The 16477-nt window shown below is 46.8% G+C and overlaps 1 protein-coding gene across 1 annotated transcript in view; it reads left to right on the forward strand.

Annotated features, from left to right (window-relative positions):
• The window catches only part of ANKFN1 (ankyrin repeat and fibronectin type III domain containing 1), a 161348-nt gene extending 149696 nt beyond the window's left edge, over window positions 1-11652 (forward strand). The window contains 1 exon segment of the mRNA XM_030206448.1: window positions 10421-11652. Within this exon segment, the coding sequence (XP_030062308.1) occupies window positions 10421-11214 (794 nt within the window). The 3' untranslated portion in view covers window positions 11215-11652.
• The last annotated feature ends 4825 nt before the right edge of the window (window positions 11653-16477 follow it).

Raw genomic sequence — 16477 nt, forward strand, 5'->3', positions numbered from 1 at the left:
AGCACTATCCCTGCCTCCCAACCACCAGTCCCACCTCCCACCACCGGCTCTGGCACAGACCGTATAAGTCTGCCCAGCACTATCCCTGCCTCCCAACCACCAGCCCCGCCTCCCACCACCGGCTCTGGCACAGACCGTATAAGTCTGCCCAGCACTATCCCCGCCTCCCAACCACCAGCCCCGCCTCCCACCACCGGCTCTGGCACAGACCGTATAAGTCTGCCCAGCACTATCCCCGCCTCCCAACCACCTGCCCTGCCACCCACCACCGGCTCTGGCACAGACCGTATAAGTCTGCCCAGCACCATTCCCACCTTCCAACCACCAGTCCCGCCTCCCACCACCGGCTCTGGCACAGACCGTATAAGTCTGCCCAGCACTATCCCCACCTCCCAACCACCAGCCCTGCCACCCACCACCGTGAACTGAAAGGAAATATCAATGGGGTGACACGGGCTGGGGAGCGGGGTGATATTCCAAAGAGGGACAGGAGTTAGAGGTTTGGAAAGATTTTTTTTTTTTAAGTAACTGGAAAAATGACAAAAAAATATAACAAAAACCCTGCACGAGGTCTGATCCTGCCATGATATTCATCCACTGCCTATATTAATTTTTGTTCAGACCATTGAGTAACTCTTCTAAAGAAATCCCCAGGCAGCCAAAATAGGCTCGGCTAGTTCTTTTTTTTTTTTAGACCCACTTTTCAAAGACAGCAGAAAACCCCAAAATAAATAAATACAACGAACGTCATAGCTAAATCTAAGCAATGCGAAGAATGTACAGTTCAATAGACTCCAAGAACAGCTTCTTAGCAACTTGAAAAGAGCTGTTCCCCGGGGTCCTCCTTACTGAGTGCTACTGATGAGGGGGAGACAGCCGCCCTCCCTCCAAACGCATGTGCAAAAGAAAACTACAAAAGCGTCTGGGGTACATTTACAGGAAGGAATTCATTCCAAAACAAAACAAACCAACCAAAACTGAGACCTCTCTCTGTCCTGGGGCTAACCAAATTCAGGATTTGTTATGCTTCAGGGACTCTGCTGGAGGGGGCCGGACACGCTTCCCGAGTCACGATGGAAAACCTTAAAGTACAAGACATATAATATTGCCCAAACCCGTATCTTCACTCAAGGTAGACTTTTACCTGGGTTGCACTTAATCTACAGGTTCATAGATCATAATGAATGGAAGGTCAAGCATTATTTTATATGATCTTTCTCAAGATCCTGGGGCCTCACAACCCTTCAGAATTTCAGTATATCTTAATTCTTCCTGTTGATATGCTTCCCAAACTGTCAGAGCTTCCCAAACTGTCCTGGGGACTCTAGTGGGTCAGCAACAGCGATTATGCTTAAGAAATATTTGTGAACCATGCCGTTATCAATGTCCTCTCAGGGGTCCTTTACGCTGAAAATGGCCTGCGGTAGTGTAGTGGTGCAAAGAGTGGCAATTGGTCCACTTCCCACTCTCTTTGCACTGTTATATTTACGTGGGAGTTAGTGTTCATCCACTCAGGTGGATTACTCTCTCCTGCGGTAGATTGTAAGCTCTTTGAGCAGGGACTGTCTTTCTTCTATGTTTGTGCAGCGCTGCGTATGCCTTGTAGCGCTATAGAAATGCTAAATAGTAGTAATAGTAGTAGTAGTACTGTAGACATGTGTTCTGGGTGTGCGCAGAATCATTTTTTAGCGCACCTGCAAAAAATATGCCTTTTTTTCAAAAAGGTTTTGCTAAAAATGGACGTGCGGCAAAATGAAAATTGCCACGCGTCCATTTTGGGGTCTGAGACCTTACTACCAGCCATTGACCTAGTGGTAAAGTCTCATGCAGTAACCGGATGGTAATGACCTATGCTCGCCAAATGCCACGGCGCGCATAGCTGACGCGCACCAGAAAATAAAAAATATTTTTTGGGGGGAGGGTGTGCATAGTGGAAGCACGGCAAAAATAAAATTACCGCAAGGACCATGAGGTAGCTGTGCGGTAACTCCATTTTGGCACGCATTGAGCGCACATAGACACTTACGCAGATTAGTAAAAGGGCCCCCTCAAATGCTGAGTGTATACGATAAGAACAATTGCTATCAATATTGAAACTGAGTTATATACTCACCGTTATACGGATAGTTTCAAGCCAAGAAAGTGTATCTGAATGCCTCAAGTTTGCTGCAGAGTGAGGCGTCTTTAAAATTGTCTGTATGGTGGTGGATAAGTTGCATGTTTAGTTTTGGTCTGCTGAATACAAACCTAAATGAAATGGGTAATGCCAGTGCAGTGACTGCATTATGCATTTATTCAATGTCACCAATTATACGTATAATAGTACTGAAATCTATCTATCTATCTACTGTATCTATATCTCTATCTCTCTATATATGGGTGGAGATGGTATTTAACCTACTAGTGTCAATATTCAGTTAACTGCTAATCAGTTAATAAAGCAGCTAAACTTAGGATAGGAAAATGGCTGTCCTAACTTTAGACACTGAAGCTAACCAGGCACTAGTCAGATGTAACTTCCGGTTTCCGCGAGGGCGGGACACAGGGAGGGAAGGCCAGAAGAGACGCAATCTGCGACTGCCGCTTTGAATGAAGGAGGCCCAGAGCCGAGGAGGCAGGCAGGTGAGACCGGGGACTGCAGCGCCGGCGGCCTGACCCCGGCGCCAGGCCCCCCCTTGGAGGCCCAGGCCCGGGGAATTTGCCCCCCCCCCGCCCCCTCTCAGCGGCCCTGACTAGTCTGAGTATTGACTAGTGCCCGGTTAACTTTTGGGTAGCTGCATCAGGGTCTCTGGTGCCTCCTCCCTCTCCCTTGATCTGGATCTTCCCTCTCTCCCACCTTCTGGCTAGTTTTAGTTTCATTCAGTTGTGTACCAAGGGTGGGGCGGTGGAGGCAGTCTGCCCTGGGTTCATACTGCAAGGAGGTGCAGGGCCGGTTCCCCGCTCCCTCTGATGTTACTTCCTGTTCCGGAGCAGGGAACCGGCAGAGCCAACAGCCATGCGACTGCTCCCTGCACCCCCTGGCCCTGGAGGTAAGAGCGATGCACTTGGGAGGGGTGGAGGTGATGATGCACCGGAGGGGGTGGAGGTGATGTGCTGGGAGGGGGTGATGCATCGGGGAAAGACTGATGTGTCGGCAGGGGTGATGCACCAGGGGGTGATGCGCCGGGGCTTGATGCACCAGGGAGGTGCGCAGCAGCGATCTGCCCCAGATGGCAGCCGACCTAGGAACGTCACTGGTTTCATTGATGTATTTGATCAGGTGCTAAATCAATATGGTGCAGGCCAAAATGCAGAGACGATGGGCCAGATTCTATATATGGTGCAGCGAGTAGGTGCGTGTTAAATTGTGCAAATGGCCAATTTACGTGCACTATTCAATTGAGTAAAAATCCAGTTAGCGATGATAATTGGCTGATAATAACCAATTGTCACTAATTAGCAATAATTGGAATTTACATGCTCCTTTTTAAGGCGTATTCTAAAATGAGATGCGAGTAAATTCCAATACGCGTAGCTGAAAAGGGAGGAGTGTAGGCGTGCCCGGGGAGTGTCAATCAAATTTATGCGTGTTTTTATCAAATTTGGGGGAACACGCGTACATCAAGGTGTGGGTATTTACACCAGGTTTTCAGTGGCGTAAACCGCTGCGCCTTAAATGTACATGAGTTCCCTTGGCCTATGCGCTATTCTATAAACCACATCTTACTATAGTCGCGATTTATAGAATAGCGCAACACGCGTTATTCCAACGCACCTGTATTTTAGATGCAAATTACAGAATCGGGCCCAAAATGGGGTTTTCATTGTTTTTCTGTGTCTTATTGGATAAAAACGACAGACTATGAAACAACAAATGTAACGATTTCCTCCTTTTTCTACAAATGGCAGCATATTATTAACGTGTCTATTAGCCTGGCTCAGGGGCGTAGCCACGGGTGGGCCTGGACGGGCCCAGGCCCAGCCACTTTTCCTTCAGGCCCGCCCAGCGCCCACCCTAACAAGCCCCAACCCAAGCCATCTTTTCCTGCCTCTTCTGCTGGCTCTCCCCATCCGCGTGGTCTGTTTAATTTTAGTCCTTGAAGCGCCGTTCTCCCTCCAGGACCGCACCGGCGATTCCGATAGCCTTCTGCCAGCGTGCATCGTCGGGGGTGGGGCTTCTCCTTAGGCGCATCCCACCTCAGGACGCGTCCCCGACGACGCAAGCTGGCAAAAGGCTATCGGAATCGCCGGTGCGGTGCTGGAGGGAGAACGGCGCTTCAAGGACTAAAAATAAACAGAAAACGACAAAGAGTCCAGTTCTTCCATACAAAACAACAGAAAAAACAACAAAACGGAAGAATGCAAAAGAACCAGGCTCAAAAATATATGAAAAGCCAAATTTATTGCACAGGACCACGCGGACGGGGAGAGCCGTCAGAAGAGAGGGAGGGGATGGCGAAGGGAGAAAGCGCTGCCAAGGTAGGCCGAGGGAGACAGAAGAAAATGCCGGGGGGGGGGGGGGGAGGGAATATTTTAAAATTACTGTGTAGGGGTGGGGTTGGGAACAGCCCACCCAGGTTAATGCGGGGCCCGCCCAAAATGGCAGGTCTGGCTACGCTGCTGGCCTGGCTGCGTTTGAAGTGCAAGCAATTTGATGATTAAAAAGCATTTGGTTTAGACATGTTTGACCCATCTGTAATATTAATCCTAAAAATCAACAGGTGTGCCCTGTTCATTTCTTTTGAGGCGTAGAATCTGACTCCTACATCTAAACATATTCCTTGTACATGTTTACTGTGACCAGGAAGATAGGGAGTGTGGGAAACAGACAGAGCCTGGCAAATCCTCTCAGGTTTAATTGGCTCCCAGTCCTCTGAAGGACACCCTGGTTGGCTGGGATGCTATAGGATTACTGCCCGACATCCTACTGTGAGAAATTCTTTTTATGGTTTCTTAATTGGAAAGGTACTGCCCCGCCATATATAGCTTTCCCACAGGGAGGGAGGGGGAAAAAAAAAACCTTTGGGTTGGAAAAACACAGAGAAATAAATGAAAGTGCACAAGTAGAAAGCAATCCACTTTCCGCTTACTGGAATATTCTGAGTTTTTCAATCCAGAATTATTCTTTCCTGGTCTCCTAAACAGGTTGCACAAAACACATCCGTCCTGTTTATTGACAGTAATGCGAACAGTCCACTGCCTTGCAGTTTCAGCTCTGCAGCCTTCCTCGCCATTTTCAGTTATTGTGCAATGTCCAGCTTATGCTACGCAGGGGAAAGAGCATGCTATATTTATTTTATTTATATTTATTTTTTTGCATTTGTATCCCACATTTTCCCACCTATTTGCGGGCTCAGTGTGGCTTACAATACATTATGAGTGATGGTAATACAATTAGTTGCAGTAAGATTATGGGTTACATTGTGAAGAGTTATGGGAAGACAGAGTAAATTCAGGATGTCATATGGGGATAGAACAGCGGAAAGTAACGGTAGGGGAATTGAGAGGGGGAAAGACAATATCAAGGGAATATAAAGGTCTAACAATTTTATCTGTGGATAGAGTTTTAAGAGTGGTGATGATGCGGGGGAAGAGAGTTCAGAAGATATTGTATTGATCCAAAGCAGGGTGCTCTTGGATTCTATCTAATTCAAATAACAAACACTGAATGAAATGTCCAAGATTGGTCAAAAAATGATGTGAAATATTATATTTAAGTGTTTTTATGGAGGAAAAGCCTCAAATCCAAAAGGGAACACTCCGTTGTTGATCATTCAACCTTTAAGGAGGCCGAAGTCGGGCCGTGGAAGGTGCTCCAAACATCCGCAGGACTGAGAGGTAAGTGCACCTGATAGAGCCATTAAAAATTTTAAAACAGGTTCTATTCAGTTTTACTTTTCACTAGGAGGGTTTTTGCCCGTGATGATTAAAGGGACCTCCTTAAAGGTTGAGTGATCAACAACGGAGTGTTCCCATTTGGATTTGAGGCTTTTCCTCCATAAAAACACTTAAATATAATATTTCACATCATTTTTTTGACCAATCTTGGACATTTCGTTCAGTGTTTGTTACCAAAGCAGGGGTCAGGAGGGGGCCATGACCCCAGGACATTAGCCTAAGGGGTTGCTAGAGAAGAAGCAGGAGGGTCAACATCAAAAGCACAAGGCCTGTTTGTTGGAATGGTTGCAAATTTAAACATTGGTCCTGAGTGCTGGAGGCCCACTGGTCGCCACTGTGTAAGAAAAGGAGAGAAAGCAAGAAGCTGGAGGAGGATTTTGGCAAATTTGTCACTAACCAAACATCATGAGGGTAATTCTGAAGAGCTGGCATGGTCTCAAGAAATGGATTGTCATTGAGTTAGATGTGCCCATGTATGTTTCCACCTGCTATTTGGGCAGATTGTGAAACAAGAGTTAACTCAAGCGTTCAGACATTTTCTTCCATTATTCTACACACATCCTTGGGAAGGCCTCTTTCTAATCTAGGTAAATCCATGCATGTGGTGAAAAGAACGCCTACTCTTAGCCACTCCAAGGAAGACTGTATTCAGTCAGGAGGCTACAGAAGTCCGAGCTGAGTGAGACCAAAGTCCATCAGGCCCAGCATCCTGCCTCTGACAGAGCCAGTTCAGGTCCCAAATATCTGGCAGATCCCAAAACCAAGATCCAGTTTCTCATAGCTCAGTTCCAGATGAGTAACTGCCTTTGTCCTTTGTCTGCTTGAATTTTGGCCAAACAAGAGACCTACTTTGGTCCAATATTTTAAGGCATTTATGCAGACGAGTGCCCTATCAGGCCGTATCTGCAAATTTTCAGCATCACCGTTGGGGAAGTTCTATAACTAGGTGCCCACATCTAAATTAGACACAAATCCCCTTTATTCTATTACAACGCACCTAATTTGTGGGAACATCCCCGATCCGCCTATGACCCTCCCATGCCTGTGCCCCCCTTTTTGGATCCATGTGTAAAATTTACGCTTGGGTCTGGCCACATAAATTTACACGTGTAAATTTTAATTAATGCCACTTAGCACCAATAATTGATCATTGGCATTCGATTACTGGCATTAATTAGCTTATCATTCAATTAAATTGCACATAGAAACTGGGCACGCATCCAAATTTGTGCGAGCAATTTTTAGCAACTTTCATAGCATTTGGGGGATAGTGTGTAAATGCAAGGAGGCGGAGCCTGGGCAGCCAGTACCGCCACTTACAAAATACTGTAAGTTCCATGTGCCCTCACTGCATTTCTATCAGATCTATGGCTGGTGTAATCGTGGGGCACCTAGATCTTAGGTGTGCTAGGGTTTTATAACAAAATCCAGGCACCCCAAAACCATCATAGAATAGGCTGTAACTGCATGGTATTGGGGTGCCTGAAAAGAGGTGTCTACTTAAACAATTGCCCCCTATATGAGTAGTGTTGAGCAAGGCAATTTAACCAGGCAGAAACCTCTCCTGCCAGATAAATCCTTTTGAATATCAGGCCCTTAGGCTTCTAAGATTGAAAATAGGGCACAAATTTAAGAGCCTAAATTTAGGAGCTCAGCTTTTATTGAATATCAAGCCCGGTATTCACACATATGGTCATAATTCCGAAGTGTTTCATAAATCCCCCCAATGTTTTGTGTAACATTGAGAATATTACATCACGGAGAGGGTGGTGAATGCTTGAAAAAGCCTTTTGAAAGAAATCGGGAGGGTCAATGATAGTAGAATTCAAGAAAGGATGCAAATTAGGAAAAGTACATATGGTCCCTAAAACAGTTAAATGGGAAAAAAAAAACCCATAAACGACAGAGTTTCAATGCATGTCCCTGGATGCCAGCTCAGAGGACTGTATTGAAAAAAAGTAGTAAACGGGGCAATTTTGTTTGGTTATCTCTATCCAGATAGTTAGCCCAAATCCACACCAGATAAAATTATCCAGATTACTTGAAGACTCCTATTTATCTGGCCAAAAGTTACTCAGATCACTTTCTATGGACATCAGTGAACACCATATCTCAGAAAGGTCTTCAATGCTGCCTGTTTTTGTGTGGATGAATTTTGTCCGAACAGCAATTTCCTGGACAAAATTTAGCTGCTAAGAGGAGGTAGAGGGTAATATAGTAACCTCAAGGCTGGTCCTTCTAACTTCAAAAGTCAGCCAGATAAAAACCTTTGAATATCTACCTTTCAAGTTTTTAAAGGGATCAAGCTAGACATGGTAAGAAAGTTTACGCGTATACCTCTGGATTCTGTATGGGCTGCCCAAATTTGGATGTGAATCCCAGATCTGCGCATAAACAAATTAGCCAATGAGTTGCTAACTACTACTGCTTATCATTTCTATAGCGGTACAAGGCATACGCAGCGCTGTACACCATACACAGAAGACAGTCCCTGCTCAAAGAGCTTACAATCTAGATAAGACAGTAAACAGACAGAACAATTAAGGGTAAGGGAATAAAGAGGTGAGGATAAAGGACAGGGCAAGTGAGTTAGGAGTCAAAAGCAGTGGTAAAGAGGTGGGTTTTGAGTTTGGACTTGAAAACGGCCAAAGACGGGGCTAGACGTACAGGCTCGGGAAGTCTATTCCAGGTGTGAGGTGCAGCGAGATAAAAGGAACGGAGTCTTGAATTAGCAGTAGAGGAGAAAGACCAGATAAGAAAGATTTATCTACAGAACGGAGTACTCGAGGGGGGACGTAGGGAGAGGCAAGAGTGGAGAGGTACTGGGGAGCGGCAGAGTGAATGCACTTATAGGTCAGTAGGAGAAGTTTGAATTGAATACGGAAACGAATAGGGAGCCAGTGAAGTGACTTAAAGAGAGGGCTAATGTGGGTATAGCGACTTTGGCGGAAAATGAGTCGCGCAGCTAACAATTTGTTAACAATTTGGAGTTACACACGCAGGGGTGGCCCTACCATTAGGCCATCTGAGGCGGGTGCTTAAGGTGGTACTCTTCTGAGGCAGCATCGCCTCCCACCCTTACTTCCCCAACCCTTTTCCACCAATTTACCTTTTCTTTCTTGTTTTTCCAAAGGTGGCGGCAGCGATTCCCAGAGGCTGCCCTGCCGCCGGTCCCAGCCCCTTCTCTCTACTGTAGCCTGCCTTCGAGGAAACAGGAAGTTACTCCAGAGAGGCAGGCTGCAGTAGAGAGAAGGGACTGGGACCAGGGCAGGGCAGCCTCTGGGAATCGCTGCCGCCACCTTTGGAAAAACAAGAAAGAAAAGGTAACTTGGTGGAAGGGGGTTGGGGTAGGAAGGGGGAAAATGGCAGACCGTGGCAGGGGGTGGCAGCGATGTTGGCAACTCATTCCTTGCCTTGGGGTGGCGTCAGCAGCTCATTCCTCTCCTCAGAGGGGTGACAATGGTGGTGGTGGCAGTAGCGGCTCATGCCTGCCTCAGGTGACAGATTGTCTTGGGCCACCGTTGTATGCACGCATCTGCCCTATGCCCTGTTCTCTAACATGCACACCTAAATTTCATAGCACACAACTCCAAAGGGGACATGGCCATGGAAGGGGCGTGGTCAGGTCTGGGGCATTCCCAGAAATTAGGGGCAATTTTATAGAATATCTGCGTTTGGATAGCTAACCACCATCGGCTGGGTGCCAGCTTTTACATCAACCTTTGGTAGGCGTAAGTGCTTGCGTCCAAAGTTAGATGTTAAATGTGCATTAAGCATGTATTCTATAAAGGGCAGTCTGCGCAGAGCGCCCTGTACAGAATGATAGCTTAGCGCGGATTAGGGTTACCATATTTTCCCTAAAGAAAAAGAGGACACATGCCCTGCCTCCTGTCACACCCCGCCCCACCCCTGTCACACCCACCATGCCCCTGTCGCTTTGACCCCCCTCCAAAGAAAGCCAGATTCCCTCTTTCTCTCCCCCCGTGTATATACCTCCCCAATTTTCCAGCAGTGATCTTGCAAAACTTCTGTAGAAGTCTCGTGAGGCCCACTGCTTGAACTCTCGGCGGCCATTACTGAAGTGGCGCCGGGATCAAGACAGTCTGCAGACACAGCAGGCAGGAAAGAGGGGGCTCTTTCCTGCCCCAAAGAGGTCACTAGACCACCAGGGCACCACACTAAGGTAAAGGAGGGGAGGATAGGATGCCCGCCTGCCCGTCCACCAGCCAGCCTGCCCCGTCCGCAAATCTGGACAAATGGGCAGGCTGGTAAAGCCTGCCGGATGTCTGGGCATGTCCTCAAAAAGAGGACATGTCTGGGTTAAACCGAACATATGGTAACCCTAGCGCAAATCAGCCCAGCCCTTAACTTGGGGTTCCATTTATTGAATTCCCCTCACAGTGCGAGATGTTCTTACCCTTCAGGCTTTGCACCACAGTTTCTGCAAAGGGTTACCTCTTTTTAGTCTTGAAATAAATTCTAGCGCTTTTTACATTCCATCCGGTGTTACCTTTCCCGATTTTTAATGAGCCTTTCTTTTCAGATTCTCAGCCCTGCTCCGATGAAGATGGCTGCTCCGAAGTCTTTCTTCCAACCGACAGTGACTATGACTCCAGTGATGCGCTCAGCCCGAGGGAGTTAGATTTAGTGTATTCCTCTTCACACGACATATCTCAGCAGGCACTTAGTGGTCTAAGTGGCAGTGCCCCAGATGTCCTCCAAGTGCACGAGATGAAACCTCGCCTGTCTTTGAAAGAAGGCGGTGGTGCCCTGGACACCAGCGGTGAATTCTGTACAAAGTACATGGCTAATCTCTCCACGACGGGATTCCCTCCAAAGAGCACGGACAAGCCTGCCCAGTCCAAGCAGCCTGGGAGCCTTCTGGGCAAGAAAAAGGCCCCAAAACATCAACATTACAACTACTTTAGTCGGTGCCATCGTTGGCTGCGGGTGCACAGTGAAACTCAGTCCTTATCACTTTCTGATGGGGTCTATACACAGCATCTCACCCGTGCAGTAGATTTGCCACAGGAAGTGGCTCCTGGTGAACCCATCTGCATTCCTGTCGATGGTCCCCGAAGCACTGTTTTACCTCACACCACCAGCCTGCCGGAAGACGGGAAGTCCAGTGACTCCAAGTCGAAGGTGCGTACGATATTTGTAGAGCCGTACAGACAAATATTGCCAGATGACGTTAGCCATGCGTGGAGACTGAGCATAGCCAGGCCACAGCCCATGGAACAGGATCCCGGTTTACAGGAGGACACAGAAGGAGACACCAATTCAGAAGAGAAAGCAAATTGTCAAGCGCCAGAAGTATTTACCAGCACACTTTAAAAAAACAAAAAAAAGAAGCTACCTAGACGTGTTATAACGTCCCCTGTCTCTGCAAATCCTACTCCAAAAAAGTCACATTAGGTGGTGCTGAGAAGTCACATGACTATACATTTTGGACACTGACATCCAGAGCTTCAGGAGCTTTACGTTAACATAGCCAGTTTGGTTCGCAGGAGCTGTCAACTCAACAGTTCCCTCTAACATGGTCTCGGTCATGTATGGCTCTTGAGGAAGACATGACAGAGATCACAAAGCACATGGCTGTCAATCTATGGTCAAATCACAGAAGAAGACGAGGAGCCTTCGTAAACTGAGTGAGCCTTGCATAAACATGCAAATCTGGGTCCTATCAGAAAATGACATCTTCAGATTGAGTTATAATACTAGCAGACAGATATTCATAGCTGTGTAAATTAATTCAAAAACTATCATTGTCACCTCCAGGCAAGGCACACATAGAATTCTATGTATGTTACGGGTGTTTGGTACACATTAAAAACAGCAGGCTATGCAACAAGGCCTTAACACGTATGTTAAGACAACCCCTCAATACATTGAAGTGTAAGCACTAAAGTTATTTATTTATTTATTTAGATTTTGCGCACACCTTTGTCAGTAGTAGCTCAAGGTGAGTTACATTCAGGTACACTGGATATTTCTCTGTCCCAGGAGGGCTCACAATCTAAGTTTGTAGCTGAGGCAATGGAGGGTTAAGTGACTAGCCCAAGATCACAAGGATCTTGTATATGAGGGAATCGGTGGCCGCTGTGGCCTGCCACCCATTTGCCATTGGTCCAGTAAAGACAAAAATTTCAAACCTGCCTGAAATCGAGTATTAAATATTTTCTGATCACACAGCGATGTTTTCACTTTGAACTGGTCAGCATAGGAGATTTTCTCTTCCATCAGTCCCGGTGAAAAATGTGCCCCCTTCCTTATCCCACCCCAGGCACCATCTACCGATAGGCAACTCCACTCCAAGCATCAGGATATCTCACCAGATCACAAGATATCCATCTCCCTCCAATGGCAAAAGACCCCTCACCCACCTTTCTAGAAAATGCCACCATCTCCTTCATTTCGAATAATGCGCCATAAGTTAGACACCTAACTTTAGGCACTCAAACTGGAGTAAACGACTGTTAGGCGTATAATAAACGTAAACCAGGTGGGTAGTGCCACAGAAAGTCAGTTTACCAAATCCATGACCCTTTGCCTTTACCTTAACTATACTTAGACTCAATTCTGTAAGCGACCACATGTGAGCGGGACAGGGTCAGGTCACACACTTAGGTGTCAGACTTCCAGAATACTGTAAGTTGTGCACCTAGGTGACAACATTTCGGCACTAACATTCACACCTGTCATAAGTACATAAGTACATAAGTGTTGCCTTACTGGGACAGACCGAAGGTCCATCAAGCCCAGCATCCTGTTTCCAACAGTGGCAAATTCAGGTAACAAGTACCTGGCAAGATCCCAAAACAGTACAATTCATTTTATGCTGCTTATTCTAGAAATAGTCAATTTTAATAATGGCTTATCTAAACCTTTTTTAAACCCTGCTATGCTAACTGCTTTTACCACATTATCTGGCAACGAATTCCAGAGTTTAATTATTTATTTTTTTGTTACATTTGTACCCCGCGCTTTCCCACTCATAGCAGGTTCAATGCTGCTTACATATTATATACAGGTACTTATTTGTACCTGGGGCAATGGAGGGTTAAGTGACTTGCCCAGAGTCACAAGGAGCTGCCTGTGTCTGCAGTGGGAATTGAACCCAGTTCCCCAGGACCAAAGTCCACTACGCTAACCACTAGGCCACTCCTCCACTCCAATTACACAACATGAGTGAAAAAATATTTTCTCCGATTCGTTTTAAATTTACTACTTTGTAGATTCATTGCGTGCCCCCTAGTCTAGTATTTTTGGAAAGACTAAACAAGCGATTCATGTCTACCCGTTCCACTCTACTCAGTATTTTATATACCTCTATCATATCTCCCCTCAGCCATCTTTTCTTCAAGCTGAACATTGTGTAAGTATCGGAGTCTAAATGTTGGCATGCAAATGCCAGCTTAGGCTCTGTTCTATACTAGAATCTGGGCACCCAGATGTCATTATAGAATATTATCTTAGTCTACAGATTTTGGGCATCTAATTTTTAGCACCCTTTATAGAATTTCCCTCTTTGAGTGCTTTACCCCATAATATGATAGGGACGACATGGCCTTAGCATTCACTGCCTGATCTGTACAGGCAGAAGAGAAATGACGTCCTTCCATTCCCGTGAAAATCCAACTTCTTTGGAATGGTAAAGCATATTTCAGAACAAGTTTGAAGGGTTCTTTTGCCATTGGAATGTTCTTTTCTGAAGGATGACTTGAAGGGATTTGAAGATGATGGAGCTCAGAGGTGTTTAGATAGGGGGCACTTTTTACAGTAGGGCATGGAACGATGAAACCCTCCCCTATGCTAACCAGCTTGATAATATGGATGTTAACATTCACTTTAGTACCAAGACTATGGGGTTAGGGTCAAGTGCTAACTTGCCCTTAGGAAAAACAATTTCCATAGCAAACTTTACAATGGCGCACAATACATTTTTTTACCTCAAATTTAATTTCCCGTGGTGACATACAGCTTATGGCCTTGTGTTGCTATAAAAAGGCTGATTTGTGAATGAAATAAACATTCCCTAGCCATTGTCTAGGCATGATGAGACCCACCCACATGGTTGGAAGCCACTTTTCATTGTCCCTACGGGTTCCCAACACACCAAAGACATGCATTTGCAGGCAACAAAAATGGCCAGCTCTGCTTTATGCCACAACATTCACTGAATTCTGACTGACACTGATGAGTTTCAGCTTATCAAATTTTGACTCGTTGTTTTGTGAAGACTGACTTCTTTTGTGTACTTTCTAAGTAAGTTGAGTAATTGTCTTGAATTAGAGGAAATGCTTTTCTTGGCGGTCAACTGGCATAGTTCTATCACCTTCTCAGTTACGCTGCCTTTGCATGCAAGCTTCCTTTAGGGCAAAGGTTCTCAACCTCAGGACGCATCCATCCAGTCAGGTTTTCAGTCTACCTACACCCCTCCCTCATCCTTTCAGACTGTCACTGAAATACTTTGATGGTTCGCTTATATCTGCTGTTACTTATCAAAATTTCCTTATTTCTGATCTGACAAAGAAGGGCCACCTTCGAAAGCTAATCAAAAAATGTATTGTTAGTCCAATAAAAAAAAGGTATCATCTTATTTTCTTTTCTATGTTTTATTTTATTCTATTTCTATTGATTATCTTTAAAAGTGGACTAACATGGCTACCACATCTCTCTACAATGAATATAAATGAGACAGATATGCATACAATAGAGACACAGCAAGCAATTTTTTTCCATGTATATTCATTGTAGATATCTTGAAAACCTGACCAACTTGGTGGGTTCTGAGGACTGGATTGATAACCCCTGATCTAGTGGTACTTTACCAGGGCCACCGAGAGACTGGGCCCTGCCGCCGCCCTCCCCCCCCCCCCCCCCCCCGTCCACCAACAGGGCGGGCCACCCTGATTTTCAAATCATAGCGCCTCACCTCGACCTCGTGCCGTGTGAAAGAAGCGCAGACGCGGCAGTCTGCAGATTGCCTCCCTTCGGGCCTTCCCTCCCTGTGTCCCGCCCTCGTACAAGTTACGTCAGACGAGGGCGGGACACAGGGAGGGAAGGCCCGAAGGGAGGCGATCTGCAGACTGCCGCGTCTGCGCTTCTTTCACACGGAGCGAGGTCGAGGTGAGGCGCTATGATTTGAAAATCAGGGGGGCCTGGCCTGGTGGTGGATGAAGTGGGGGGTGGAGGGGACTGTGACACCAGGCCCGGGGAATTTTGTCCCCCCTGCCCCCCCTCTCGGCGGCCCTGTACTTTACCTGTAACATGCACTGTTTCACATTCATCCTTAGCTGTCTTCCGAATGAGACATCACATCAATATCCCTTTGTGCACCCTACTTTGTGTCATTGCCGGAGAACGTGGTACGGGCGGTTAGCTTGACGGAGTTTAAAAAGGGGTTAGATAGATTCCTAAAGGACAAGTCCATAGACCGCTATTAAATGGACTTGAAAAATTCCTCATTTTTAGGTATAACTTGTCTGGAATGTTTTTACGTTTGGGGAGCGTGCCAGGTGCCCTTGACCTGGATTGGCCACTGTCGGTGACAGGATGCTGGGCTAGATGGACCTTTGGTCTTTCCCAGTATGGCACTACTTATGTACTTATGTACTTATGTAACTCTGATTGCCTGATTAATGGAATATACCAAAAGTCTCAAAGGTTACCATTATTTCCCATCAGTGCAGAAGGCTGAGAGTTTGATAGGTAGACAGAATTATTCACAATTTCTATCTTTGGAAAAAAATGCTTGGTAATCTGAACATGAAGTGGAGTTATGGCTGTAGACTGAATATCATGCTTTGATGGTGTTGGATTCAGGAGTGCATAGGAGCCAACTTTTCAAAATGATTGGGGTTGCTGAAATTTTTTTTTTTTACAGGTGGTCCTTTCCCCCCTCCCCCTCACCCCCTTCCTCTGTCCCCCCTCCCCCATCCCCCCTCCCCCTCCCTCTGAGTACCAGGCCCCTCCTCCCTCCCTCCCAGTTCCAGTCCCTCCCAGGTCAAGGCCCCCCTCCCTCCGAGTTCCAGGGTCCCCTTCCCTCCCTCCGAGTTCCAGGGTCCCCCCTCCGAGTTCCAGGGTCATCCCCCCCTGCCCCCTCTGAGTTCCAGGGTCTTCCCCCCTCCCTCCGAGTTCCAAGGCCCTCCCTCCCGAGTTCCAAGGCCCCCCTCCTCCCTCCCTCCCTCCCTTTGAGTTCCAGGCCCCGTCCCTCCGAATTTTAAAAGTCATCATCTTATCTCGGGGTTACGGCAGCAGCAGCAGCAGCAGCGGTGAAAAGCATGCAGGCTCGGCGCTTAGTTCAGTCTTCCCTTCTCTCTCTCTCTCTCAGCTCTGGTCCCGCGAGGGCGGGACCAGAGCTGAGAGAGAGAGAAGGGAAGACTGAACTAAGCGCCAAGCCTGCACGCTTTTCTCCGCTGCTGCCACTGTAACCCCGACGAGGTAAGATGATGACTTTTAAAATTCGGAGGGACGGGGCCTGGAACTGGAAGGGAGGGAGGAGGGATGAAGGGAACTTCCGGTGGGTGAAATATTGGGGGTGCTCGAGCACCCACAGCACCCACGGAGTCAGCGCCTATGCAGGAGTGATCAGTGG

This window comes from Microcaecilia unicolor, chromosome 6 (assembly GCF_901765095.1).
Source record: "Microcaecilia unicolor chromosome 6, aMicUni1.1, whole genome shotgun sequence".
Lineage (NCBI taxonomy): Eukaryota > Metazoa > Chordata > Amphibia > Gymnophiona > Siphonopidae > Microcaecilia > Microcaecilia unicolor.